The sequence below is a fragment of the Psittacula echo genome (genome assembly GCF_963264785.1).
Source record: "Psittacula echo genome assembly, chromosome: 4".
NCBI classification, from domain to species: domain Eukaryota; kingdom Metazoa; phylum Chordata; class Aves; order Psittaciformes; family Psittacidae; genus Psittacula; species Psittacula echo.
This window is the reverse complement of record NC_137738.1, coordinates 72,070,946-72,098,081: the sequence shown is the minus strand read 5'-3', so window position 1 is coordinate 72,098,081 and position 27,136 is coordinate 72,070,946. Positions and strand designations below refer to the sequence as shown.

At 37.4% G+C, this 27,136-nt stretch overlaps 1 protein-coding gene across 1 annotated transcript in view; it reads right to left on the bottom strand.

Annotated features, from left to right (window-relative positions):
* The window catches only part of ME1 (malic enzyme 1), a gene marked incomplete at its 5' end in the record, with an annotated part of 173,413 nt that overhangs the window by 53,250 nt on the left and 93,027 nt on the right, over positions 1-27,136 (bottom strand). The window contains one exon of the mRNA XM_080614639.1: positions 23,608-23,711. Within this exon, the coding sequence (XP_080470765.1) occupies positions 23,608-23,711 (104 nt within the window). The remainder of the gene's footprint in view (positions 1-23,607; positions 23,712-27,136) is intronic.

Below are 27,136 nucleotides of genomic sequence, written 5' to 3'. Positions count from 1 at the left end.
TTTGGACCAACTGGAAGGAGCCCAAGTGTGTATCACAAAGGCCAGAAATTACTGCAACTCACAAGGGAGATTGGCCAAGACTCTAAGTGATTTGAAATCTTTTCTAATAAAAGCATAGAGAAGAACTAAGCCCAGGGAAAAACATCACATTTACCTTACAAACCCTAGCGAGATGGAGCGCGCTGTTCCTTTCCTGGGAGAAGCTGGGTGGGTTCTGTTTGAGTAGCACTGATAGTCCAATTTAATTTTCCAGCTCAGTGCTATTCATCAGAAATTAAACAGCAATAAAGATAGGTAACACTACCAGTGCGCATCACATAGAAGATACCTCAGACCAAAAAACATTATAAAAATGAATTTAAGTATGTGATCAGCCAAACTGTTTAATACATGGGATTAGTGAGCTGCCATTCCTCAGACAGCATTCTTCCTTCTTTCTGCCCTTTCCAGGGCAGTTAGCATCTGGATTATAGCTTCCATACCATGCATTATTCTAAGAAGATCAGAGATCCTCTGGAGATAAATGCATTAGGCACTTTTGAGTCATGCCATAAGATTACCATTCTATCTTAATAAAAAACTTTTCCAATCAGCTCTGTAAGTGAAACAGCAACCCAAGTTAATGAATATACATTTAATCTGCAGAAGTTGGCACCAGCAAGCTAAAGTAAAATCATTATCTTTTGAAAGAGCACAGAGATTCATGGAAGTTCAGAAAGGCTGAACAGGCTTTACATAGTTGCCTTTAAGAAAAATCCTCCTAGACTTGTAATGGTTGGCCTAGAACTGGAGCACTTCCTACCTAAATATAAAACAGTTTGCATCTCCTTTAGTACATGTGGTGTTCTGACCAATCACATCAATATTACAAAACCAGGTTGCAACTGCTTGGTTGCTCTCCAATTTCACATGTGATGGACAACTCTGGTTATTCTGGACCAGAAAAGGAGTCCACAGGGGGAAAAACCCCAACATTCTTACACCAATGAGCATGGAAAATTAGGTCAGAAGTAAATCACAAACAAAACTTTGCACTGATGAAATTCAGTATTACATGTTTAAATGTAAGAAAGAAAACAAAACTGGGAAAATACTTCTCTGAAGTAATCATGTAATTAACTGTTTTGAAATATTTGCCAGAATTTAAGAGAAACTCATATTTTATTACTATCAACTAAACTAATTTTTCTACAACTTTAGTAATATGGTTTATATACATCACAATGTTCAAAGCTCCATAGAGAATAAACCTTCAAAGACTAACAAAACCCATTTTCATGCCTCTCTGATACTAAAAAGGTTGCCACCACTATTTATATTTCCATGGAGTCAAGACTTCACATATTAAGCTCAAAATCACCCTTAATTAGATTTGTGCTTGGGAAAAATTGGAGGAATGTTTATAAACTTTGCCATAGAAGTGGAATACTCAAGCTCAATAAAATGGCATATTTATAAGAGTAATGTTTTTTCCAGAAGTCATCATAAAGAAGTACCAGCCCCTCTTGCTTTCATTGCAGAAACAGGAGCTTTCTAAAATCCCTATAGAGAAGGTGTATGAACATTGTATTTTACATTTAAAAACTGGCATTGCTTTCAGCTGACCTACACTGGACATATTACTGCAGCCTGTGCTAGTGGGTATTGTTGCATTTCACCATCATGAATTTAGCTTTCTTTAAAATTGCCTTTGAAGCAAGTTCAAACTTTTCAGTCCAAAAAATGTCTCGCTGGTAAACTTATATTCAAATATTTATTAACAATGACTGGAAAAAAGGTTAATTGGAGACTAAATGAAGGTCCCAGAAGTGTTCTAAATCTATTTTAACATTTGAAACAGGTGGTTAGAAGTTTTAGATGGCTCCTCCTCATAGTCTCCTCAAATATTCAAGATTCTGGGAATTATATCAGTGATCTCAAAAGAGTAATATTTAAAATTATAGCTCTTATAATTGGGGACTAGGTGAGAAAAGGAAGTGGCTGCACACTCCTCAGAACTGTTTATCATCCTCTGCCAAGCCCAGTGCTATCTATCCTTTTCATAGTATTATTTAGGCCTTCCTCTGGGAACTTCAGATGCATATTAAATGGTCTCCCAATTTCTGGCACAGAGTCAAGTAAGAAATTAATGTTTAACATGTTATTTTAGATTATAGAGGCAGTACATTAATGAGATGCAGTTTTCCTCTGCTTTTATTTCAGGCTGTTTAGAAACTAAAAAATACACCTACACTAGAATCCTTGGATATGACTGCAGCATATAAACTTTGCAGAATATATGGGCACTTCAAATTAGCTGGCTCAGATACCAACTTCAGGGTACTGAGAAAGTGTGATGTACCAAATGGTTAAAATGAGTATTTGGATTTTTTTTTGTTTTAATTCTATTTCTGTCTACATTATTTGTCTTTTTGCCTATAACTAACTTATTCCTTGGATTTGTGAATATTAATCTAACAAAAAAGTTATACATATATTTTAGTGGACTTGGTAAATTGGTTCTTCAGAGATGAGCTGCTGGAATTCTTATGGGATTCAACCACTGTTGAAGATATGCAGTATTTCTGAAACTAGACACAGGCTACACCTTTCTGGGGGAAATCCTTTACAAGGGAAGAAATTTACACTCCTTTCAGGTTCTCTTGCTTTGGTGTTTGAAGAGAAAAAATGTCTTGTATTTATTTGTAGTTAATTGTAATTACTTATAATTAGAGGTAAATTCTAGGTCTAATCATTCAAGGTTATTAATCCATATGTATTCCAATGACTTGAGAGAACTGGATTGTTTTAATAGGCATATTCAGGATATCTTGCCTAAAAAATACATCTTAGTTACTTCAGTAAGTTTAAGTCATCCGTTCATGATGCATTGATTAGAGGTCCATATGTCTTTTAAGATTAGTTAATACTTGTTTTCACTAGCCAGCAATCTGACTTCTGGTCTTTGTTGTCCTAGTCAGTATTAAAATGTTCACATTCATAGTTAGCATTACTGAGCCTATTTGAGTACTCATTATTTGAGTGCATTATATGCAGAACAGTGTAGCACCTACTCAGATTGGTCATATTGGAACAGTTTAAGAATGCCAGTTAATATAGTTTACTTTTCTTTGCAGTTACTCTCAAAACTATAGAGTTGGATTCTCCTGATGCCCAAGGCCACCTTGCAACCCAAAAAGCAGCATCTTAAATCACAGAAGAAATCAAAGCATCTTGCTTCCATAGATGAATCATCCTGTCACCTCAAGCCAGACAGAAACTTAACTTCTGGAGTAAGAAAATTGTATTTAATAGCTTTTGCAGAAAAACATATGTGTATGTGGGAAAAATATGGCATGCTACTCCTGTGCAATTGTCTACACCATGCAATCAAGCCCATAATAAATAAAATCAAAGGATTTTTTTTCTTTCCATAGTGCCTTCCTGAGAATAAACAAGTCCAGCTTGAGCTTTTCTAGCATACTAACAATTATCATTACAGAGCATAAAGCAAAACAACCGAATTGTCTGTGTACGTCCTATGATTGAGTTTTCTGAAAGAGGTCTGGCAACGTATTCATGGTATTAGATTACACAGTCTAAAAAAGTAACCAAAGGTAAATTACGCTTATTCTATAATAAGATCTATTTTTCTCAATTGCCTGTCTGAAAGCTATATTCCCTATCACTCAGCTAATACACATGACCTTTTTAAGGGCTACCAACCCATTACATGCTGGGATGACAGCAAGCACAGAACATCCACAAAAGCACTGTGTGACGCAACACCCTAATGGGTGCTTGTAAATGAGTGAACCTGTGCACCCTTCTCCATCTTTAGCAGTAACACTGGATAACTCTCAAAATATTTATTTTTTTCAGAAATGCAGGGAGTAAGCAAACGGAAGATGCTACAATAATTTTTCTTCCAGTCACACAGAAGCAAATCCACATATGCACATATTACCATTCTAGGAAGAAATGTTTACATGGGAAGAAGTCTTATGAAGAAATGTGATTTAGATTAAATAATGCTTCCAACTTGTACAGTATCAGACAGATATTCAAACATGCATGTCAAGCATTCACTGTGGCATCTGAGATGGCCCCCAAAATCCATGTGGATGCATATGATCAATAACATACTGAATATATTCAGAATTATGCGATCAAATGCTGTTCCTCTTATGTAAACTGTCAAAGTAGCTCATCCAGACTCCCTCAACGAAAAATTGCTTACTGATAATTTTTTTCTTACACAAGACAGCTTACAGCTTTGCATGTATATTTGTCCTTGGTCCCTAAGTCTCCGAATTCCATATCTTTGTGAAATCAAGACAGAGCTAATGCTTGGTTTGATTAATATTTTTATTTGCTGGTAGGCTTTAGTAGCTAAAAATATAAAAAGGGACATAATAATTTCATCAAGAGATTTGTCATACTGGCAGAATCTGTACATTAAAATAAGAATTAAAAAAAGTAAGTAGAAAGTAAACAGCAAATATCTCTACCAAAACCAAAACTGTTTCAGAACCATGTATCATATTTAATCACATGTTCAAGCAATGCAAAAGGTAATGAAAAGACCATTGCTTCTACTTCAAGAAGCTACAAAAAAAGAGGTTGACTAAAAAATAAGTACAGTACAAGAAAGAATAAATGTTATGCTTTGAAACTGTCTTTTGCTTACAGTTGCAATGTTACGCTTAATAGATTAAAAAGGAAGGTCATATAGTAGCAAATGCTCAGGAATGTGAAAGTGTCCATCTATCCAACTATTGAAGCAGCTTGTATTTTCATAACTTATTTTTGTGAGCTGCAATAATTGACAAAAATATTATTTATGTGATTTATATGAATGAAAATTATAAACTGCAAAATGTATTTTACACGAGTTTGGGGAAAACTGCCACCTGACCCTAACCACTTAGTGAAAGAACAACCACCGACCATGGAGACTGCTGTCGGTAGGGGATTGCACCACTGTTGAACATCGCCCCTGAGGATTCTGGAGGAAACTCCTCCTGAATTCAGGAAAATTTCCTCTTACACAGAATCCAGCCAATTTCTTTTTGTTTTCATTTTTCTTCGGGCTCTGACAGGCAATGATAAACTGAACCCAGCTGAAAATTAGGATCAGATGGTGAACTGAGATTAGTTCTGCAAACTCACAATTTGACAACTCACAGAAGAAAGCCTCCCCTTATTCTACACCTCTCCCCTATATGATTTAGGGAGCTAGACCAAGCCCTTAGCTACTGTAGTCGGGGTTTCTTTCTGTTGAATTTATTCAGTTTCTGATCCAAATGCTCAAAAGACATTGACACTGGGACTGGATTTTGGTCAGGAGACACATATCCCTTACACTGCTTCCCTCCCCCCACTTCCCTCAAGAAAGCCATGAAAGATGTACAATAACTGTAGCTGCCTGCAAAGTCTCTTCCCTAGAGATGGGAATAATGAGCTCTTGGAAATGTTTAAAGTCTACTAAATAAGAAAAGCATCTAGCAATGATCTGGTAAAACAGTTTTAATGCCATGAGATTCCACTCAGTATCTCCAGTACTATTATTTTTAACTAGGACTACAGCCAATGTTATACTTATGGAATTATTTTTGGTTTATAAATTCATACTTATAAATACACGTGTACTTTTTAAAATGTCTACATTTCTTCATGTTCAATGTAGACAGCTAGGGCTTCAAATCTTGACAAAACTCGGCTAAATAATCAAGTCCCCACCCACCTCTAAATATTTAAAGTATAGATGTGTCCAAAATAGTTTCAGTTTCTTTCCATTTGCTTGAGCAGTAAAAAAAAAAAAAAAAAAAAAAAAAAAAAAAAAAAGCAGCACATTAACATTTTGTAAATTCATAAATATTATACCATTTCTGGGACAACAACTCTTAAGAGTGAGAAGAGACTGTCTCTAGGGATTCCTTCATAAAGTTCCTGTTTGGGAGCATGGATAGCGCTGTGAAAATAGTTACAACATTTGAACACAGAGAAGAGAGCTTATGCACTCAAAGTCAGTCCACAATGGCTAGCAAGTACAAGCTAATGAATAGCATAAAGACCAACAATCCTTACACAGACAATTCCTTTAAATAGTAGCTCTGGATGTCCATCTGTCAACTTCCAGATGATGTTTTCTATCCTTCAAGCATCAACAGAGGCTAGAAGCATCACGAAAGCTAGCAGGCACTTGGCAAACATGCCCAGAGATGGGGTCTTAAGTGTAGTACTCAGCAGCTAAACATTTTCAAAGCTTGGCCTAAGTCGCCATGACCTGAGCTCCAAAGGAACCTCCTCCCCATGAGGAAGAGTGACGCTGTATCTTTCACTCTGTCCTGCAAAAATACCTTCATTAGCTCTCAGCTTTAAGTCTCTAGTCCAATAAAATCTCTATTGCCTTTTTTAGTAGTTTCGAAGTAATTTAAATAACTTCATAATAGATCAAAGTGGTTTTAGATGCTGGAATCTCATATTTTTCCTGATATTCTTGAAGCGTTTGCTTGATATAAATTTAAACATCAATTCAATAGTGCTGCTATAGGGGACAGCCTTATCTTCATGCCAAGAGACAGGCAACTTGCTCTTCTAGAAGGACAGGATATACCCTAACCAGGACTACCCGGACCATACCTTATGTCTGAAAACTGCAACACTATGAACTATAGAATCCATATTTAGATTAACATTGAGAACAACTCCTCACCATATTACAAAACCCAAAGTGAAAAATACATACTTCTCTCAACAAAGCCAAAGCTCACACAGAATAGAACAGTACCAGTCTGAAGGGATCTACAATGGTCATCTAGTCTAACTGACCAAGTCAGTGCTGACCAAAAATCAAGGCATATTATTAAAGGCATTGTCCAAAAGTTTCTTAAACACTATAACAATGTATTTTTTCTTTTGTCCAAAGGACAGCTAGGAAATAGAAAGAAGCTTGTTACTGCAAAAGTAAAGCTGCACAAAATTTAATGTTTACCTGGATCCCTTTAAACACATTATTTCTGTATGTCATTACTCAACCAGAGCAGATCTAACTGGGAGAGACCCAGCAAGCCGTGGAAAAGGGGGCTGCATCCCAGGTATTGAGACCAGATGGTTGTTACGTGGAAAACAGGTGAGATCTCTCACTGGAAAGGAGCAGCTACACATACAAAAAGAGAAAAAAGGCATGTGGAGCAAACCTGACTTTCTCAAACACATTCACAGCACTGAATGTGTTTGAGCTATTTACAGGACAACTCACTGATAACGAGCAGATGTTCAAGTAATATTATATATCAATATATTAAAGTTTTCACTTTTTAGTTTTGTTTAGTAGTACTGTATTTGACTACAAATATTTTAAAACTACATACGACAGATTTGGAATGGTACCAGCAAAATTAATAGTAGTGTAGGAACAGTCCTTGGGACAGTAGGGTACGTGGCAAAAGTCCTAAGTCAGTATTCACCACACAATCTTTTCTTGGATATTTTGCAGAGTTTAAATCATAAACAGATGTTTGTGGAAAGAAACTCTGTCTCCTTTCTTACAGACAATGTATTAATCACTCCAAAATAAGACTCTAACGTCTTGCTGAGGACTTGCTGAGTCCTCAGTACTGCTCAAGGTTACTAAATACTTCATTTACATCCCATTTGGGACAAAACTTAAGAAGCAAAATTTGAGATGCTTCAGTAAACTATAAAAACAGTCATAAAAACTATTTAAATATTTACAATCTTGACGCTGACAGAAGGAACTGTTAGCCCACTACGGCGGATGGTGGCAGAAAAGAGAATCTCTGCCTTCAAGGGCTACTGGTCCAAAGAAAAGAAACCATCCTGTGCCCTTCCTGAGACTGAATATACAAGCAAATCAGTTTGAGAAAGAATGAACACAATTTAGTTACATTATGACATTATGAAATTTTTTTCTTATTTTTAGTGGGGACAGTGTTAGCAAGGATTTAGTAAAAAAGCAGGAGAGTAACAGTTGCTGCTTATCATCTGTTTATCCCTTCTTAAGGGACTAGAAAGGGTGGGACCTGTGACAGAGGCAGCCATGGAACCAAGGTTGCGAGACATACCACAGCCAGCAAAAGCATCACAGAGACAACGTAAGTTAGGAGATAATGAAATGAGGTACTTAAATAACAAAATCAATACTTTTAGAAAACCTTAGATTCACAATCACAAATCAGCAATCCAGAAGGATATGAAGGAGGGAACAGCTGTGACATAGAGGCATTAGAGATAATTATAGGTAAGAACAAAAATGGCTAAGAACACAGGTAGAATTAGGAGTGAACAAACCTCTCCAGAGAGAACTGGGCAATAAAGAAGGAAGCGGAGTTGGAACTTACAAAAGTCAATCAGGAAAAAAAGGCAACAGGATGAGATACCACTGGTAGGAGGCAGCTATAGGAGGTAAGCAAAAACAGAAATATGTGGAATGACTGAGTCAATGAAACACTGCAGACTTATTACATGCAAGCAAACCTTTCAGAACCTTTAGGTCTGATTTCCACACTGATCTAAAGCTCAGGCACTGCTCAGACTGCAAAGCTGGACAGTACTTTGCACTAACCAGCTGCAGTAGACAGCCTGCTGCAGGCAATATGAGGGTTCATTTTCTCATTTACCGGCGAGGTAGGGTGCTGTCATGTTAAGCAAAGAACATCCAAGCCACATCACACCAGACAAGGTTATTGTCTTTAAGAGCTTCTAACCCCCCAGGGAAAGAAGAATTCAAGCAGACCACAAATTATTGTGCCATGACATTCAAAACCTAACTAAGGTCTATACCATATTAGGGGAAAAAATGGGCAATTGGTCATTCTGCCGTCAGCTGCTCCATCAGGAATGCTTGAATCCACAAAATCTGGCAATTTACTTTTTATTTTTTTGGATAACTTCCACATCCTTAATCTGTAGCATTGCTGTGATAGAAGTTGCAGTCATTTAGTGGTGCTGTAGTTCACTTACTCATAGTGGCCCCTATAGTCAGGAATCTCAGCTATCATTTAAAAGCAGAAAAAGTGTAAGGCACCAGTGGTCCTCTCACACAGCACACAGAAAAGCAAAGCATACAAAAAAGACCCCAAACTAACAGATTTTTCCCAGCAGAGGACCATCACCTATTACATCCTTCGAGGATACCACAGTCATGCCTGCGATAAGAGTCTCAAAGTGACACTTCTGAGCAGCAGAACCCTGACTTTAATTATCTAATAACTAAATAAGAAAAAACAAACATTAAACTTATTTAAATGAAGAAACACAGGTTCCTGTAAATGTGATATTGAAACAACATCTTCAACCACAGGCACTACCTGAATCCAAGCGTCAGATGAAGTGTCCCTAGCACAGATGGTAGTTAAGTTTATGACTACTATAAACTGTGCAACATTTCACAATGATAAAAGCAATCTAAGCCAGGTCTATTTTGATACCGATAATAAATTAAATTAGTATTTCACTGAATATATGATTTTGGTGACAGTACCATTCAGCACCACTCAAAACCTAAGTTAGTTTATAGCACTGTCGTGCCTTATAACTGACAACTGAGTAGCATGCTAGCATTACTTCAAACCTCCAGCTCCATGAGCAACATAGCTATATTTATCAGTCAACAAGAGTAACTCAGGTGATTTTTCCTTTCTTCCTAATCACAGTAGGATTTCCACAAAGAAAGAAGGCAAGGTGACAAAAATGAGATTCAGAAACTGTTATATAGTACAGTGTGGCAGTACTTACTGAAGCTGAACCTAGTTTAATGGTTTTCCTTGGAGCACAGACTATGTTCTCTGTCGAGAATCTGTTTTGTCCCATGTTCTGTGAATTGGTTATTTGACATTGTCTCTGCTCCTTAAGCTAAACCTGCTGCCAACAAGCCTCAACTGAAAAAACACTATAGCTCCAGTAACCTTTTGAACTGCTTAAAAGCATAAAATGCATATTAGCTCCTTGTTCTCAACCATCTGACCTCCTGCTCCCAAACACAGAGCAGGAAAACCTGTTTTAGCACCTAATTCTAAAACAGAAGTATGTTGTGCAGATACTTGAGTCCTAGGAAATACAGATATTTCCTTGTCTTCTACTCTCAAGTTTTCTGAATAACATGCTTTTATACCAATACCTGTAATTATAATCTCCACTAATCTGGTATTTTGTAATATAACAAAAGCCCAGAGAAGCAGAACGATGGCTATAACACATCCTGTGGAAGAAGAGGTTTTCCATCAGCGCTGAATGTTTACAGAAGGAATGCGTTTAATTCTGGCATATAGGGATTAACTCCAAGGACAGCATGACAAGACTTTTTTTGTTACAAAGTCACTGTAACGGGAATATTGTTGAATATAATTTCAGGGCAAGGAATGGCAATTTATTCCTGTACTTCATACACAAAATCTAGTGTCTCTATAATATTTAATATATTTTTAGAAATAAGAAATGCTACAGCGTGTTTTCATATTGACCAAATCTACCTTTTAAAATCTCCCAGTTTATTAAAGTTTGTGTTTAATATTCAGGAAAGAAGTATGAAATAATACTTAGCTCTACAAAACCCTGTGATACTTACTGAACACAAAAATTGCACTGAGGCCAAACAAACTTGGCCCCAAGTCTAAATCAAAGGCCTTAAGAACGAATGCGCTGTTCACTGCAGCCCTGTGTTTGATTTCTATTAACAGTCCAATGTCGATTTCTTAATTTGCTTGTCAGCACGCCTGCTGAAAAGGCATGTCTTATTTAAAACACATGTATCCCACACTCCCAGGGAATTAACCACAAAGCCACGTAGCACACCTCTACCTCAGTTTTCCTTCCTGTGCAAAAGACCAGCACCAAAGCATACCTGCCTATAGACCTCAAAGGAGAAGGCATCTGGAACAAAAGCAAAGTGACACCAGTTCTTATTCCCAGACATCAATGCACAGGAGCCTCCTGCGCAGATGGTGGTGTCTGCTAATGCAATCGAACAGCACAGCTGCAAGTCACTGATTAATTCAGGTGGAAAGCTTGTGGAAAATGACCAGTGGACACCAAAATTCTCCCCTTAGTTTTATTTTGGACTTTTTGCAAACAAGTCACTCAAAATGTCTTTAGGATAGCGCCTGAAGCACTTGAAGATGGTGCTGCAACCAGGTGACGATACTCTGCAAATGAATCTGACATTGAGATCAAATCCATAATCATATTCCTCATGTATATTATTTCTAAAATGGCCATTGTGCAACAACCAGCATATGCTGGCACTTCGGCTAAGAGCAACAGATGAGCAGCTGGTTCCCATTTTGAAATCTGATTTGGAAAATATACAAAAGCAGCTGCACTCCATTCTCTTTTCCTGAAAATATAATTTACAGCTTCTATACTTTTCTGGCAAAGGAAAGAAAACAAACCCTAAGACTGTGTAGTTTGGGCTACACCAAAAAGTCACTTTTCTTAATACAAATTTGGAATCATTAACAAATTTAATAGACCACTTCTCCATAGCTGTTAAGACATTCTTAAATCAGCTAGTATAAATGTGAAGGATCAATGGTACTTCTTTTTCCAGTACAAATTCATTAGAATCTCTGCAGTCCTACAGCTGAAGAAATGAAGTATTCCAGAAGTAAAACACATGCTCAGGTCATAATCAAATTTTCAGAAGAAAAGATTAATCAAAGCCTTTTTAATAAAAACTTGATATTGTAAAAATATCTCTAAATGCCTGGACCACTATACCCAGTCACAGAAACGGACTCCATAGGTTTTCATATGACTCCAGGGCTGACAGATGCAAGGCAGGCATTCTATTCTGCATCTACTGACAGAAGCTAACAAAAAAACCCCAAAATCAACACACACACACCCCCCCCCAAAAAAAAGAAACAAAAAATGACAAAGAAACCCCAAAACCACAAGCAAACAACACATTATTTTAATAGTGCAGGACCAAGTACATGTAAGCATGTGGACTTTAATATTATCATTAAATTTGAAGATCCTCATAGATTGTTAATGTATGTGAGATACGAGATTACTGTGAGAACTGTAGTCAGACTTGCACCACAAGTGCCTTCTATCCTTAAGTATGGAACCACAGACCCAGATGACATTCAGGCAAAGAATAAGCTGGTTAAACATTTTCAAAGCTTATACAAACCCTAAAATTAATACTATATAAATTTAATTATACCTGGCAGTTAATGGCTTATTAAAAAGCATTATTTTTCCTGCATTTTTTCTCAATATGCTTTCAAATTTGCAGACTCTTCTGATATTAATAACTTTCATTACAACATTTCAATTTATCTAACAGACACAAATAAGTTTGCTCCTATTCCTATGTTTTGTAAAAGGAAAAATAACTCCTCTGCATGTTTTCTAGATCAGCACTCTATCCCAAACAAGAGCAACGACTCCAAATATCTATTCCATTAATGTCTTTAAAAACAGGGGAACAAAAAAGAAGGATTTTACTTTTAGCAGTTTAGGAATTAATCACAAAGCAATTGTAACAAAGTTAATTTTATAGTATTATTTAACTAAATATTTGCAGAAATATTATCTTCTATAACTATGAGTCTAGAAATAAGGTTTAACTTTTTCTAGCAGTATTTAATTCTATTTTTATTAAAATCTGCATAGTTCATTTTCAGCAAACCCTGCCAGCAATCTTTTTCCAGTGGCCATTTAGGCTTGCTACAGACCAGCAAGTAGATGAATGATTAACTTTGATGGTAAAATCCACCAAATTCTGAAATAAAGCTCACCAATTAAGTGATACTTCTCTTGCAGTTTCCAAAGTATAATGTTTGAAACAGATAACTTTCTGGTTTTGTACTAAGCTAAATCCCATTTTTAGAAGGAGAAATATCAAAGTAATGCTGTGCTGGAGATAAAACAGTAAAAAATTTCCTTCTGCAAGTGCCAATGCAGTGACAGCAGTAGAAACTCTTGCCCCTAATTATTAGCAAGATCTAAAAGAGTGAGGGATTAAGAGAAAAATATCTTTGAACCACTGAAACCCAGTCTATTTCTCAAACTGTGTTCCTTTTCTCTCTCACATCCACCCCCAGTTATATAAAGATGACTTACCAGGTGACTATTACCTGTTTCTGGGGACACAATGAGCATCCCTTGGAACTCCAGAAATCTGGGTATTCAAATAAACTCACTTATAAAACCACACAGAACTTTAGTAATTTTGTAAACAAACACATTAACTAAACAGATTACATGATTCATTCAGATGTTGTTAGCACTGGCACCACTGTGGGTGTCAACAAAGTGTCAGTTGACCACATTTACATATGGACTGGGTCTGAAGTGTCATATTGCACTTTTCAGCCATTTCCAGGCTAATATTTTTTACAGCGGTGTATAAACACCAGTGATTGCTAATGCAGAAATAAGATGTGTATCTGGGATTTCCAAAAAGTGTCAAAAATTCTGCAGATATCAAATGCTCTCTCCTTACCTCCAGATTAAATAAAAACACAATAAATCAGTAAAATAAATCAATTACACAATCTTGCAATTAAAAGCAGAAATCTTTAGCTCCTCGTAGTTAAGCAAGCTCTCAGTATACCTTATTGGCACGAAACTGCTATAGAGACACTGCAGGATTAGGAGAGAGGCAGTTCCAAGCATTTAAAACAAGTCAAATGCAAAACCTGCATGCAATCTCTCATTTTACCAGAACTTTATCCATATGAGAGGTTGGTCAGGGATATTTGTATAGGTGGAAATCTCCTCCAAAGGAAATTTAGGGTTCTCCTCTATTTTCTGTAGTCTTCCTTTGCAACCTTCCTCTGACTGACTAGGACAGTCACTCAGAGTCAGTGTTTGAAAGCCTTCAAGCACCTAGAGATACAGATAGACACTGGAATTTAATATAGATGCTCAAACACAGGAACCTAGTGCCACCCGAGACACTCAAGGGTATCCACAGCACCCACACAGAGCTGGCAGAAATGATTGAGGATGGGTGAGGCAACTAAGGTACATGGACCAGCAGCTGACAAGATAGGTTATGACACCAGACCCCTGTGTTTAGGCAACTGGATTTTGCCCAAGAAGACATCTAAATCAAATTCTGATTTAATATAATGTTCTAGTTCCTACAAACAGAAGGGGAAAAATTTTACTCTGAAACAGCTTTAAGGACTATAAATAGGCCAGACTGATGGAGAATGCAGTAACAGAATAGGGTATGTTTATTACACTGAAAGACACTGAAAAAGACTGTAAGGAGGGTTTTCTTGACATGAAAGATACTTCATTTAAGGCACTCTTATTATTTTTAAATGGATCATACTTTGTGATACTGATAATGTATACAACTCCAGGATTCAGACCATTCAGACCTAACGTGCTTTAGTTTTCTAGTCTCAAACCCCTGCCAGACAGTTCATATTCACAAGGTTTGCACAGCTGAAAGACTAATATGGCCATAATCTCAGGATACGGTGAAATACTTGCATTTTACAAGTCTGCGTTTAAATCCACAGTTAAACACCAAAAGCAAAGTATCCTGATTTTCAGAAGTGTCATATGTCACCCTTGTTCAGTAGGCTATATTGCTATGTAAGCACATATGGATTACTACTGCAGATTCTAGGATGGTTAGGGAAGCCACTGAAGTTTCCATTGCGATTTCCTGAGAAGACTGTACAAAAACTTGTTTGTGAGCCCTTGATTCTAGCAAGAGCTCTGACCTGCAATGATCTCAAGGAGCATGGATAATTAAATTTTGGGAATACTGTGGTTTGCCTAATCTGGGAGTGCAGTTGTTTGTCTAATGTCACTATAGATTTTTCATACAGTGATGATAATGTTTTCAAGAAAAAACTTTTGATACTTAAGTGTGAAAAAAATCAGAAATAATTTACTTCAGTTCTAGGATATGCACTGAGGATCCATGGTAATGTATCTATCCTCTCATGATAACTTCTGTTTAAAAAGGGTACAACTGCAGTGAAAAACACCATAAAAATACAGTTATACAGCAATTTGCAAGTATCTTTACATACCAAAGAGTGAGCCATGATAGGTAAGGTAACAAGTGCAACTTTGACTGAAACAAATATTTGATATGAGCATATATGCACTATACATTAGGATATGCAATCAGAGACAACTGACACACAAACACCTGAGCAGCATCTGAAATCTAAAAGCATACCATATGAAAAACATGAGGTGTTGATACTACCATCTGTTTATGTGAACCTCAGGCCAGAAATAACTAAGCGAAAGACCTATCCTGAGCTGGGGCTGCCCATATGCTTGCAGACAGAGGAAGTTCCACTCAGTTTCACCTCCCGCTGCAGACACTACTGTGGGATGAAGTTCCTTGGTGACACGTACTTGATGCCCAAGAACATTGTGCCCTACCCCAGCTCCGTAAAGCTGGGACGCAAGATGTTAGTAAAAAAGATCCTTGTATCCAGTTACAGCTACCTAATCCATGTTAGAGGTTTGTAAAATAGCAGATAACATTGGCATCAAAACATCTACTGTGTTACAACACTTTTTTCCATCTTTTGTATCATCTGAATCTTTCAGGGTCATTGATGCTGTCCACCATTAATGTTAAGCAGGTCATGATTATATTTATTTCATCAACACGGATGCAGGTTTACTCAGTAAATCGGCAAAGGAACAGAGAAGGTATCACAGACTCTCTATTGGGAACAGCTAAGTGAGACAGTCTTTCTGGCAGAACCTATGTTGGCCTGTTACTTACTTTCCCAGGTGCAAGTGATAAGGGATCATCTTAAAATAACTAAGAACAATCTATTTTCCCACTGTCTGTGTAAGTTCTTAAAAAAAATAGATAATATCCCAGATTATATAAAAATTGTATTTCCAAAATGATGCCTGCTGATTTACAGTTTTCCAGCATTTCCCTTCTGAATCAGGGACTAAAAGAACAGACTCTGAAGATGCAATTTCTTACAGCAGTCTGCCAGTCACCTTTAGTAACTTCCCTCTACCACACTCATACACTTGTTCCAAATCCTCTATCAGGTGTATGAATTAATTCCATTTTTAGCTTAGTCCAGTCAAATAATTTAAGTGATGTGTTAACAATGGAAAATAAAAGTTGTGGTTTATTACTAAAAGTGGCCGGTGGCAAAACAAGTTAGCAATATCCAAATGATGAATAGGTTATGCAGTGATATTAACGGCTTATTATTTGTATGCAATCAGACACCAATAATAATCCATAGCAGACACAAAACAAGGGAATTGCACTCTACACATGCCACAATTGCATTGCTCCACACAACAACTGACACTTGAGAGTGGTGGTGGCTTTTAGATCCTATCGAACTCATGGTCCTATCAAGCTCTTAAATTCTGGGTCTGGTAAAGTCATGCACCCTCCTAAGAACTGGATTAATTATGCTTAACTGAAAGACAGTGGCCCCACCACCCCCCTCTTAAATATTTTGTGTTCTATAGTTTGCATTTTACCTGGTAATTGCTGGTTCCTTTAGAAGAAGAACTGTCCTAGACACAAAACTGATGTTTTGTGTTACAGAAACTGCACTGCCTGAAACATCTTTCTATTATGAAGCACAATAGAGAAAAATATCTGCAGTGTCACAAGTCTGGGCAGGACTGCAATATCCAAATTTCCTTCTCCCCCCGTGATACTTATTCTGTGACAGTAAGAAACAGATTCAACTCTAAAAGTGGTACTCAAGCAGAAGAAGGAAATTCAGACTACCAACTGTTTTACCCATGTCATTTACCCTGGATGGTCAACAAGCCAAGTTAAAACCTTCTTCTAACTAGCCTCAGAGGATGCACAGAAATGAGAGATCTAAGTCTTTTGTAGGTGGCAGACGACCATAGCCCTCAGTTGGTCCAGGCCCTCTCATGCAAGGCAGGATTTGTTTGGGCTTTATTTTTACCTACAGCAGGGCTTTATTTTATCAGCTAATCTCAGGCTACCAAAGTCCCACTGCTGTTGGCATCCAGACTGCAAACCACAGCAGGGGTACCCGTAGGCAGGGCTGATACGTTGCCATGGATCAGGAATCTCAGGTGGGAGCAAGTGCAGTTTGGGTGGGACACTGTGAAGCATGCAGTGTCACTCTCTGGTAGGGGTAAAGGACCAGGGAGGGATGAAGCACTGAGGTACCAAATCACATTAGCCAGACTGAGAATGAATTAAAGTTTTCCTGAGAGTTAAATCTAGGTAGAAATCATTCTTGACTTGTAATGGGAGAGAGGTAGAGCTAGGGTAAGAGGGACAGAGATCTTAGTACATTTTGATGTGAACTTCAGCCAAAAATTTGCTATTTTACTTTACTAGAGTTTCCAAAGGAAAAAAGTAAATTCAGAAACGGCTTCTGACAGCCTGGAAAACTACTATACTTCTGTAACAACAATACAAACCTTGCTAAAATATTACACTTGCACAAATTATTCAAATAAATCAACATTCACTCCATTTACAATTCAGTTGAACCAGCTAACTTTTGTTGAGATTCTGACCATCATTTGCTGAAGCTATAAAAGAGGAAGGAAAGCAACTGTAATTACCCAGGCCTTTTCCATTTGAAAAATCTGTTCTTTAAATAGTTCAGAGAAGAAAAGCCTGAGAACAGCATGTTCTTCACTTGCTGAGTTTTGAATGAGAGCAGCAAGTCTGGGACATAGGTGAGCATTATTAAAACATGGATACATCCAATTCTGCACTCCAGAATCAGTTCTGGTATAAGATGAATGGTAAAAATACAAAAAAAATTCCACTCTATCTTGTCTCTCAAAAACAAAACCAAACCTTCCCCCTCAGTACAGTGGTTGAGGATTTCATTACTTTTTGTTTTCTTTAAGGGATGAATGAGGTTTTATTTCCTCAAGGCTCCTCTGCTGATCTTTGCTAAGAATTTCTCTGAAGTCTCACATTACAAACAATAATAGGACTCTTTCTACAAATGAACTTGATGTGACTAGGGTCTGCCTATCCTGCTATGATTTTGCTTTACTGATGGATTCACTTTTCCTTATGCCACTTACTGTGTCTGAAAAGTTTGTAGAGCACGTATTTGTCACACACCCAATTAGATTAGCAATTAGACATAATTTAACCACCAAATGAGCCAGCAGGAAAGAGAAAAAGAGGGGTACTAGGCACCAAATAACCAAAAGAAAGATTGCTTACATTGTTTTTTTCTTTTTTTCTGTGATACATTGTTTATAATCATATTTGTACTGGGGGTGAATTAATTAACCTGCTCTACCTTACCTAAGGGAATATACAGAAGTAGATGCCTTCTACCCAGTCTTCTTTCATCCATCTCAAGAGTCCCCTGGATTTGGCAAGTGAAGGAGCAGCAAATGTGTGCACAAGCATCCAATCTCAAAAAACACACTACAGCTAAATTATTTCCCTTTTTCCTCTACATAGGCAGGTGATGGTGATTCCAAGCAGGGTACCTCGCTAAGTACCACAGTCTCAGGAAGGGTTCAGGGTTTCTTAGCAAACTTCCTGGATGTGGCATCATTTGTTGAGCACTGAAATGCTACAAGCAATAATAGTTAATCATAAAATTTGAAGATTTTCCTCAGGCAAACCATTAGAGCTGCCTGAACTAGAATAAAAATAAACCCTGCTTAGCAAATTGTTTGAGGTTTCTTCTTTCATAACACTCTCCAATATCCAAAGCAATGGTCCCTAATTTAAAACCACAATGTTTTTGAGTTGTTTGAGGGCCTTTTTTCATAGGCAAACAAGCTAAGAATCTTCCTGAATGGTTTTACCCTGCCAGTCACTATAAAAGTAAAGTCCACCTGGGAGTCTTAGGTTGGCAAAGAAGCCTGAGCCCTGGCACCAAGCAGTTTCAGGGAGAACGCAAACCCATCCATACTGGAAATGAACCTCAGATGTAAGCACAGGACAGAACTGAGGGTAGGTTCAAAGAGCCACTGTACCTGTTGTCAAGGCGGTATATGGCCTTCTGCCTAAGAACCCACCTTTCCCCTATCCTGCTATCCACAGTGACCTTCCCTAGGAAGGTAATATTCACTGAAGAGTGGACGGAGCAGTTAGTCACAGACTTGACAAACTAACCTCAAAGGGCCTAAGTCCCACTGAGGGACAAGATCCCTAAACAGAAAGATCTTCAACTCTGCCATAGGAGGGAGTTGTTGCAGCAGTATTTCTTCCTGCACACTTTCTGACGGTACTGTATAGGCATGACAGAAGTCTTGGCCTTGCACCACGATAGTGCAAAAGAGGACAGAGGCACCACTGTTCTTATACTCACAGTCTGTGCTTGAACATACTGTCAGAACCATTGTGCGGTCCAACCATTTCCTTAATGATGAATAGCGTAAGAACCTTTTATGTTGACTTCTTGCCAGAAGGGCCGTTTGAATTAGGTTATTCATAAACAGAATTATATTCTAACATAATCTACTAAATGAAAGCATCTATTAAAATATTTGTGTATTTTTATTTTGTGGACATGTTACTTTTATCGTTGTTTTCAAAGTTAGATAAACCGTATTTACCATAAAACACTGTTTAAAACTAACACATGATGTGAAATAAACCCCTGCTACATCTGTGAATAATGTAATCAGGCAAATGAGGAATAATGACTACATCATGGTAATTTAGGACAGAACATACTGAATTACAATTGTCAGCAGCTTGGTTTATAGTTCACAAACATGAGAAAAGTACAGCATATAAAAAGAGTGGGGAAGGATTTAATTAAAATATGATTACAGAAGAGAACATAAATGACATGATATTACTTTTTGGGGGTCCACCACTCTTATTTGCATCTTGAAGAGAAATTGAAAACTCAGCATCACACACACAGAGAAAGATAATTTCAGTGATATAAGGTTGCTTCTATGCATCACAAATCCATGGGGCTCAGCAAAATAATTAAGCCAAACTCTTTGGGCTTGCAGTACATAGGCAAGGAAATAACCGATGGGAATTATACCAGGTTCTTTTAATTTTCTAAAAGTTTTCTATCTTTTCAAAAACCAGAGGTGTAGGTTAGTATCATCCCTTCACAGTGTATTGCGCCTTCCATTGGGGATGGTCTGCAGCAGAAAGCAAACTGGTAGGATGCTGTTCTTCCCTAATCTGACATTTTTGAGAGGAGTTTAAGGTGGAGTTATCTTTACCAGATTTGTGAAAATGAAGTGTCCTTCAAAGTAAGGGAAAAACTTCCAGACCCTTTAAGTCTACTTTTTGCATGAGACAAGGAAATTCAAATCCTTGTTATTAAAAAGGAGCGTTTTCCCTCTCCCTCTTTTCATTTCTTGTTCCATCTCCATTCTACATATTTTTCCGCCTCAAGCGTTTCCATAATCCCCTCACTGTTGTACTTGAATACAAGGGACTCTTTGCCACTGATACATTTCTTTTTGCATCATCACAAGCAAATAGGGAAGAAATAGGAACTGGAAAAAAAAAAGAGTTATTTCCTCTGGTTACACAGAAAGCCTTGGTGGGTCAATCATATCTACCAAAGTCTTGCTTAGCAATCCCTCCTCTCAGAGTTTCCTCTGTAAACACAGATATTAAAAAGCAACTTGTCATTTGGAAAAATTTACTTCTCTGTATAAAACGTTTTATGACCTATTTCTCCATAGGGCAGAAACTCAACAAACGTTTCTGAATTCAACTTGATTTACGTTCTTCAGTGATGAAGATAACTGTCCATTTTTTTCTCATGTTATAAAACATTCCTTCCATTAGAATTCCATTAGAATATTCCTGTTCCCATAAATGACTGCACTGACACAAAAGCAAGAAACACCTGGTAATGTCCAAAGAAATTATAACACCTGCCCTCAGAGAGAGCAGCTGCTGGCACTGGTAATAAATAAACAGATAAATGTATACATATGTAAATAAATACAAGCTGTTCACTGGATTTATGTCAGCATAAATCCAGACACTTTCCATATGCTTCTGCCTTCCCACATCTGGGAAAAATCACTTTGTACTAGTTCCATTCTGCCATGATAGCACACAGGATACTGTACCAAAATCTTTCAGTAATGGATGTCTTGTGTTGTTTTGGGTTTTCTTCAAATCCTGACTCTTTCATAAATAATTTAATTTCAGAAAAACTTTTTGGGGGTGAATAGCAGTGCAGGCCAAGAAGAGGAAAGTATTCTAGTTGATGAAACTATATCCTCATATGACATGCATTTTTATAAAGCATTTTCTTTATCGTGCATCGTGACATTTACTGCATAAAAGTGACGTTTCAACATGAAACACTATAAATGATGTTGGATCACCTTACAAAAATGTAATTTTTCAAATTTTATCAATCAATCAATCAAGAAGATGTGCATGTCTGGAAAGATTCCATGGAAGCCAATGAAAAGCCCATACAAACTGCACTGCTTTGTACAGCTGCCTGCTTTTGCCTGCTTTTGCTTGTTCCAAGGCAGTCCCTCTGAAACCTGGCTGTCACTTCTATTAGCATTTGGCTTCTCTGGAGAATTATGATGCTGAAAAAGATCTAAAACAGGTATTCCACATAGTTTTCCAACTGGAAAATATTTGTCATCACCTTAAAAGCCTGTGTTTAAATTTGGTTTATTCAAAATACATGACAGCCTTGTGCTTTATAATGCCTGTGGTTATGTATCTGTTGGAGATGAATACTCCATGGTACTGAAAACATGACAACAGATTTCCTCAGAAATTCCCCCACTGTCAGAATTGATTACACAACGCTAAATAAGAAAGCCTCTTCTGGACCACTATGGCAATAAACAGGACTAACCTAAAATGTAACTGACTAAACACGCATCTAAAAAAAATAAAGCAAATGTTCCCTCTGTGCAACAGCCAGCAGAAGGCTAAGAAAAGTGAAAAGAGGAAAAACAGAAAAGAAACTTTCACAAATAAAAGATAACTAGCATTTAACAAGAGTATAATAATACCTAGAACACCACAATGGCTAGAAAGAGAAAGTAATACACAATAAAACAAATCATGACCTGCATCTTTAACAGTCAGACTCACCACACCAGCATCAGCTGCAAGTGCTGAGTCTGCCAGCAGCATGCCAAAGACTAATTTGAATTTAGGAACATAGGAAATTACTGAGCAAATGGACTTCAGTTTGACTTATCATCGCTTTTCCCTTCACCTTATCAAATGAGTATCATAATCAATATACATGTCGCACTACAGCCAAAACAATCCAAAAGTAAACCACATAAAGTTTGAATTATAATTTGTAAGCGCTGCACTTTAAACACGCAAGAAATGGCACCATTATAGACCATGACAGATTTAGCTGAGAACTAAGTGATCTTTCAGAAGGTCAAGCAAACAGGAATTGCTCAAAATTATAGTTTTAAAGATGTTTAAATTAAAAAAAGCATGTCAACCAGACCTTCAGACATTCTCGAGATGATCTATTTGACTCTGATTATTTCCTTCAGTATGAACAACTGTGGTTCATTTTAAAGAAGTGGTGAGTTAGGGAGTGCATTAAGTTAGAGATCCTCAAAACACAGTCCACCGAGCATTTCTAATGCTCTAAACCTTCTATTATGAAGGTGAAAATGAATCCATTTCAGCTGAAAAGGAATACTCAGAAAACGAGTAAACGCGTTGTAGGGGAGTCAAACCAGCAACTTCCATAGCAAGATTATGAACAAGGGGGTATCAACCAACTGGGGCTGATAGGGAAAGAGTACAGTAATCCATGAAGGAGTATGTGTTTCAGGTATGGGAATTAATACTACAGTTTGCACAAGTCTCTTTTGCACAGGAGCTAGGGCAGGAAGAACAGAGATTGTGCACGTCCAGGTAGGGTCCCAACACACAGTCAAAATCCAAGCCAAGGCTGAGGAGTTGGAAAGTATTTTCAGGTCCCACAGCTCGGCCCCAGCTCTGCAATACGGATGCAGAAAATACATTGTGCTGAGGATGTTGGCACTTAGGTTATTTTAGGTATGTATATTGAATGCAGGGCTAGACCTCCAAATATTTTAACAAACAACGAAAATATGAGCAAATGTGTTATTTGACATGTGAGAAGACTATTTTATGCATCATGGTCCAATAATATATTTAACTACTTTCTACATAGGAAATAAAGAGTCAAGAGGAAGATCTGACTTGGTATAGGTCCATACCATGACATTTAAAAACAAAACATGAACATGAAGTCCTGTTGTGGTTTCTGTGGGGGCAGAGGCAGCAGTTGCCAAGTCTGATAGCTTCTTGCAGGCTACTGACATCTCACACATGAAATCACAGAGACAGAGAAAATCACGTAGGCACAGTACTAGACAGAGAAAATCACGCAGGCACAGTACTAGGCACAGAAAATTACTAGGCAAATACAATCCAAATCTCAAAGAAGAAGTCTGAAAAAATAGTTTATCTCAGGATGAGTTTTACCAGTCATGCAGTGAAGTCATAGAACTGCAATATTAAAAGCATGTAGTTCAGACAGTTATAAACTTACAAAATGCTATGCTCAAAATAAAAATGATCAGTAACCTAACAGCTCTGTATCCTTTCATAAGCTACTGACCTTTATTTCTCCAAAGATGAAGTCCACAGTGGAATTCACCAATGAATAGCACAGATACATCACATACCTTGAAGTTACAGCTTCCATGAATTCATCAAGAAGATCATCATAGGCTTGACCTCTGACTCTCTTGTGTCTCAGCCCAATATACAAAGGATCATTCAACAACATCTGTTAAAAAAAAAGTTTGTACCTATTACATGAGCAAGTTACACGAGTACACTCAAAGTTAATAAAAAGGGGACAACAACACAGTGTTTGAGGATTAACCCAAGCATATGAAGTACATACCCATTTATCCACCTCTATATAAAGACCTAAGAAACACAACAAAGAGATTAAAGAAACACCCTTTTGTATCAAGGAAAAGGGATACCCTAGTCTCAAAGGAAGTATACTGTTTCCTAGTGAAAGTAAAACTTTATTGTGGGAAATCAGGTTTCAAAAGTATCTTTTAAAGCTTCAGTTGGTCCTTTTCTCTTTTTCCTTTACATCCTGACAATGCTCTGACATTTCTGAAAAGCCATTTTATTTACTTTTATCATCATGTTTCACAACTCTCATCATTTCAACTGTGTTGTTGAGCTGATATTCAGAAAATGTGCTGCTTTCTAAAATTCAGTATGCCAAAAATGTCAAGCCTTTGACCTTTCCTTTCCAAGCTTCTTAAATTATCAGTTTATATTCCAGCATTCTCCATTCAGACACCCAGGTCCATCAGTTGGGCATGATTTCGGAATTTGTCTACGCTTAAATCTTTTACTTTTTCTTCTGCTAGATTTATGATCCAGACTTTTCCCTAGGTCCACAAAAATGGCAAGCCTGTATTATTCCTTGTCTTCACTGCTAGAAGATCCTGGTTTTGCCTGATGCATTTCTAAACCATAACATACAAATCACTAAACGTGTTCAAAGTGTTTTGCAATCACTTTTGACAATTCACCCCAGCTACAGTAAATCCCTGGTCTCAACACTTTCACCGGCTCTTCCAGGAACTCTCACATAAAGACATTCTTTGACATTTTTTTCCACAGGCCTCTGAAAATGAATTGGCTAATTTCTCCATTGTATCTAGTGTGCAATCCTCCCACACGTGCCCAAACAGCTTGCAGAAGCGGTCAAGAGCTTGACCAAACATTTTTCATTCAAAACCAATTTGCTAAAATCAACATGGCAGCAGAAATGTGTCCACCAACTTTAACTAGAAAACCATCATATAGAAAAATACAGGCCATGTCACCTACGGTGTTCAACATGATGCAAAAAGGCTAGAGAGCTTGCTCAGCCTGCTTCAGGCTGGGAATCAGAAATCTGATTTCTGTATTTTAAAGAAGTGTCTAAATTCCCTTCACAGCTCTTCTGTGTTGTAGAACTGCAAAAACCCTCTGGATCACAAGCCCTTGTTAAAGACTGACTTGAGCCAGTGTGAAACTGAAAACCGTTGGTGGTATTCTGCCTCCCCTGGGAGTATTCTGATGCAGACCTACAGCTAGAGATCTTCGTCTGTCCCTCACTTTTCTCTCCACTTCTATAATGAATGTTTAAAAAACCATACAGGATAAAAAGATTATTTTTCTATAGCTGTTACTAAACCCATCACCATTTCAAAACAATTTCCAATACATTACTTATAGACTTTCAGAAGCTGTTAGTGCAACTGTTTGAACTGGAGAATGACTAAAGCTCAAAATTAAAATTTCTTTATAAATGAAGGTGAAGTCATTACATTGTATTTTATTAATTCCCTTCACCAATTCTATGTAGTGTTCATGTTTAAGTAGCAGATTCACTGACTGAAATAGTTTCACCTGTGTATCTACATTATTCTAGGTATTCCAGCAGCAAAATCAAAATCATGTACCTATTCCAAATACTGCAGGAAAAACTGGCATGAGCTTGGTGTCAGATATCTTCCAAAGTAATTTTCCCTTTTGTAGGTTCTTCTTTTTTAATATAATTATTTCCAACTTTGCACTCAAGAACTATTTATGGAATTATTTTCTCATTTCCCTTTCGAGATTGCCTAGTTATTTAAAATTGCCACAGGAAAATCTGACAAATCAAGGCTAATTTTATTTCTTTGGGAGTTAAATTCACACAAATTGCAAATGAACTGTTTAGCAATGTGAAAACAAGACAAGTTTGGAAACCCTGTGGGAGATGCATGTGCTTGCCACCAGGCTGAGCATGCAAAGCTGGAAAGCAGAACTGCCAACTGGCAGGAGCCTCTGTCAGGAACATCAAGGTAGGACTCAGAAAGAGAAACCCCATTTCTAAAATCCCATTGCCACAGCTTTCCACACCAGTAGGCTTCTGCTGCTCCATATCCTGTGCAAGCATACCACATGCTCCACGGTCGAACTCAGCGTAAGTGACTTACTCCCTTTCCAACACCCATAACTCTTCTTACTAAACTGATCTGCTCTTTTAACATACTTCCACAAGCTTTTTATTAAACAATGTCTGTATTCCCATTTTATAAAACAATGCTTAAAATGGAAAAAAAAAAAAAAAATCAATCACTCAATCTATCTATATCTTTGGTCCCTTTATTTTTTAAATTCTGATGTTTCCAAAACAGTTCAGGGCCAGACTGAGTCACACTGATTTCTTCAAGAAGCCAACTTAAGCTGGGGAATAATTCTCTGAAAGTTCAAGATAAATGGGAATTATGCTGTTCAGAAAGTGCTAAACAAGCCACGGGTTTGCCTTGAAACATAGGATCTTACACTCCTTTTGGCACTTCTGCATCTTTCATGTCTGTGAGCATTTAAAACTATAAATAACACTAAAATTCAGAACTCTGAAACAGCTCCATTTATAAGGCCACTACATGAATTTATTCATGTACCTTTGATGCTGAAATATAACATGGAATACTTAAAGCAATTAATGCAATGTTTCTGGGTATGCTTAAACTTCCAGCCTGGGAAGTCACACAAGCAGAGACAATTAATTCAGTGACACATCTCTGATGAAAAGCTTGGCCAGCTATATACCCAGAGTTCAAAATTCCTTTACAGCTCAGTGCATTCGGCTTCACAAACGTTACAGTTCGACAAGAAATAGCCCCCAAAAGTTCCTTTATAGTCGTGTTTGGAACAACGTATGGAGAAACCCGGGGCGCAGACAAGAGAATGAAACATTCAGCAAGTGAAAAGAACAGTGGTCACGTCTGAGCCCTGAGTGGCAAATCATTGTGGAGCTGCTCTCTTTCCAAAAGGCACTGAAGAATGAATAAGCTGCTTAAGCACATTATCCCCTTATTCAGGTCAACACCATGCAAAACGGGTCCACGGTGGTTGGGGTTTTTTTGAGGGTTCACACATCTTGAGAGATTAACATTTGCTATCGACTATTTCATGGCTTTCAAAACAGATTACTGAAAAGAAAGTTCTATCCTACAATCGAGTATGTCAAGCTGACATGATGATTAGGTACTTTTCCTCAATGACTTTGGTTTCTTTTGTTCTCCAGCTTGTTGTCAAAGCTTAAACTTTGTTTTGTTCTTTTAGAAATTGAATCTCCTTCAAAACATAACTCTCTTTTTTTTTCAGGTTAGTGGGTTTGCTATGCGTATTAAATGATACTGAAAA